This window comes from Pelophylax lessonae (assembly GCF_965119305.1).
Source record: "Pelophylax lessonae genome assembly, chromosome: 13".
Taxonomy (NCBI): domain Eukaryota; kingdom Metazoa; phylum Chordata; class Amphibia; order Anura; family Ranidae; genus Pelophylax; species Pelophylax lessonae.
In genome coordinates this window covers 50,348,829-50,352,815 of record NC_138780.1, presented here as the reverse complement: position 1 = coordinate 50,352,815, position 3,987 = coordinate 50,348,829, and the positions used below count along the sequence as shown (strand labels likewise).

The following is a 3,987-nucleotide window of genomic DNA, read 5'->3' as shown; positions in this document are numbered from 1 at the left end:
TCTGCTACTGTAGGTCCCCCCACCACTGCAGCGTCCACAGCGTGCCGGTGAGCGCAGAGGGATCAGGGCTTTCTAAATGACTGCAATCCTTATCTGGTCTCCATGGGTGGATTTCCCCCTCAGCCAGTAAATGTGTGCTAAATTCAGGCACCTAGGAAGGGATCTCCAATGGCAACAGATCCACCATTAACATTCATTTATTAAAAAGAGAGAGAGAATAGGATGTGATTGGCAACCCCAGTCCAGGCACCACCAAGGGGAGTATGTGATCACCTATACAAAGAAAGGCTCTAGGGGGGTAAATGGTCCAGATGTAGGACACACACATCTGATCACCTATAGAAGGGAAGCTTCTAGGGGGATAAATGGTCCAGATGTTCACCTATAGAAGGGAAGGTTCTAGGGGGATAAATGGTCCAGATGTTCACCTATAGAAGGGAAGGTTCTAGGGGGATACATGGTCCAGATGTTCACCTATAGAATGAAAGGATCTAGGGGGATACATGGTCCAGATGTAGGACATGTGTGATCACCTATAGAATGGAAGGTTCTAGGGGGATACATGGTCCAGATGTTCACCTATAGAATGGAAGGTTCTAGGGGGATACATGGTCCAGATGTTCACCTATAGAATGGAAGGATCTAGGGGGATACATGGTCCAGATGTAGGACACGTGTGATCACCTATAGAATGGAAGGTTCTAGAGGGATAAATGGTCCAGATGTAGGACACACGTGTGATCACCTATAGAATGGAAGGTTCTAGGGGAATGGTCCAGATGTAGGACACACGTGTGATCACCTATAGAATGGAAGGTTCTAGGGGAATGGTCCAGATGTAGGACACGTGTGATCACCTATAGAAGGGAAGGTTCTAGGGGAATGGTCCAGATGTAGGACACGTGTGATCACCTATAGAATGGAAGGTTCTAGGGGAATGGTCCAGATGTAGGACACGTGTGATCACCTATAGAAGGGAAGGTTCTAGGGGAATGGTCCAGATGTAGGACATGTGTGATCACCTATAGAAGGAAAGGTTCTAGGGGGGTACATGGTCCAGATGTAGGCCACACATGTGATCACCTATAGAATGGAAGGTTCTAGGGGGATAAATGGTCCAGATGTAGGACACCTATGTGATCACCTATAGAAGGGGGGATACATGGTCCAGATGTAGGACACACATCTGATCTCTGATCACCTATAGAATGGATAAATGGTCCAGATATAGAACACACACATGTGATCACCTATATAATGGAACGTTCTTGGAGGATACATGGTCCAGATGTAGGACACACATGTTATCACCTATAGAAGGGAAGGTTCTAGAGGGATACATGGTCCAGATGTAGGACACACATTCTATAGGTGATCACGTGTGTCCAACATTTGGACAATTTATCACCTATATAATGGAAGGATCTAGGAGGATACACGGTCCAGATGTAGGACACACATCTGATCACCTATAGAATGGATACATGGTCCAGATGTAGGACACACATCTGATCACCTATAGAATGGATACATGGTCCAGATGTAGGACACACATGTGATCACCTATATAATGGAAGGTTCTAGGGGGATACATGGTCCAGATGTAGGACACGTGATCACCTATAGATTGGGGGGGGGGGGTAAATGGTCCAGATGTAGGACACACACGTGATCACCTATAGAATGGATACATGGTCCAGATGTCGGACACGCACATGTGATCACCTATAGATTGGGGGATACATGGTCCAGATGTAGAACACACATCTGATCACCTATAGATTTGATACATGGTCCAGATGTAGAACACACAGATGTGATCACCTATAGATTGGATACACGGTCCAGATGTCGGACACACATGTGATCACCTATAGATTGGGGGGGTAAATGGTCCAGATGTAGAACACACAGATGTGATCACCTATAGATTGGGGGATACATGGTCCAGATGTATAACACACAGATGTGATGAGAGGAAGGACATCCATCTTTCCCCGTCCTATAGCACACTTCTTCTCCCAATGATAGAGAGGTGAGAGAAAATGGCACCTCATGTACTGGAAATGAAGGAGAGCTCAGGTGCCGGCTACACGGAGCGCTGATAGCCGGCCTCAGGGCCCCTGTGCCGGGGAGAAGACTCTGCCATATTGCCGGTTCCATCCCCATCACAGGGAAGAGGGAGGAGGGCAGGAGGAGCGCACACTCTCCTCACTCTCCTCACACATACATACATATCATATCATACATACACGGCGGTAACCGAGAAACAGGGCCGTCTTTACCTGTCAGCACCCCGACGCGTATTTGGTGGTCGTGATTAGTGAGGATCATGCCCTCGGCCGCCATCTTCCTTCCGCCGGAGCTGCGGTCACCGGCCGTTCACCGAGTATGAGGAAAAACCTGGGCTAGAAGAGCGGAGAGCCAAGGCGAGCGAGCCGAGCGACGAGCACATCCACCCCGGCCGAAGGGAAAGACGGAGAACTCTGAAGGGGGGGAGGAGGCAACCAGGCGTGAGCAGCGCACGGCCGATAGTATGGAGCGAGGATACCTTCGCTGGCTCACCCTGGAGACAGACAGTGCAGTGTGTGTGAGTGAGTGTGTATGTGTGTGTAAGTGTGTGTATGTGTGTGTAAGTGTGTATGTGAGCTGCTCCAGGTGTACACTACACACCATTCATTGTATAGAAACTGCAATTACCAAATACAGCAACACTCCATTGTAATCCATTCAAGTTTTCATTCTCACATGCATATATTGGGATTCAAAGATTCCTTTACTTACTTTATTTTATGGTTTGTTTTTTGCCTATTCTATTGGTAATATTTTATTTAGATATTTTTTAAACTTATACTATACCATATTTATTTATTATTATACTATACCATATTTTATTTCTTTCTCTTTTTTTTTACTTTATTGATACAATTTTATATATATATATATATATATATATATATATATATATATATATATATATATATATATATACATACATACATACATACATACATATTTTTGTGTGTGTGTGTGTGTATACATATATATATATTTATATATATATATATATATATATATATATATATATGACATTTTTTCTTTTTACTTTTTTTACAGACTTTTTTTGGTAATGTTCTATTTAGATATTTTTATATACTATACCATATTTTTTCAATTTTTTTGTTACTTTATTGATACAATTTTTATATATATATATATATATATATATATATATATATATATGATATACATTTTTTTTTACTTTTTTACTGATTTATATATATATATATATATATATATATATATATTTTATAAAATACTTACAGATTTTATTTGCTAATATGTTATTTTGATATTTTTTATACTGCACCATATTTATTTTCTCTTTTTTTTTACTTTATTGATACAAATTTATATATATATATATATATATATATATATATTTTTTTTTTTTTTTTTTTTTTAATAAGACTTACATTTTTTTTATACAGATTTGTTTGCTAATATTTTATTTTAATATTCTTAAACTATACCATGTTCATTGTTTTTTTTTTTTTTTCTTTATTAATATAATTTTGTGTATGTATGTGTGTAATATATCAAAAGAGAGAATGGCACTCCCAGGTCTTGAAAGGTAAACGAAGGATAACAGTTTTACTTCAAAGGGTCCAAACGCTGAAATAAAATCATTATCATGCATTCACCTTTCAAGACCCGTGGGTGGAGCTCTCTCTTTTAGTTTATATGCACTACAGTCTTTGCTTGGCACCCAGGCTCATTTTTTAGCCCTGATTTCTGCGCAGTGGCAACCATTGCATTATATATATATATATATATATATATATATATATATATATATATATATAAAATCTAAAATGTTTTTATTTATGCCTATTTTATTGATAATATTTTATATTTATATTTTTTATTTTTTTTTTTCTAATTATATTTTTTATTTTACATTTTTACTTTCTACTTTCTTTTTTT

At 38.9% G+C, this 3,987-nt stretch overlaps 1 protein-coding gene across 20 annotated transcripts in view; it reads right to left on the bottom strand.

The window, feature by feature from the left end:
• The window catches only part of GPHN (gephyrin), an 868,578-nt gene extending 866,093 nt beyond the window's left edge, over positions 1-2,485 (bottom strand). For 19 of the 20 annotated variants that reach the window (XM_082242574.1, XM_082242561.1, XM_082242576.1 and 16 more), the window contains exon 1: positions 2,286-2,364. In XM_082242574.1, the coding sequence (XP_082098700.1) occupies positions 2,286-2,349 (64 nt within the window). In that variant the 5' untranslated portion in view covers positions 2,350-2,364. Of the gene's footprint in view, positions 1-2,285 lie in introns of all 20 variants that reach the window. The other variant, XM_082242578.1, reaches the window with a different exon arrangement.
• Positions 2,486-3,987: the final 1,502 nt, after the last annotated feature.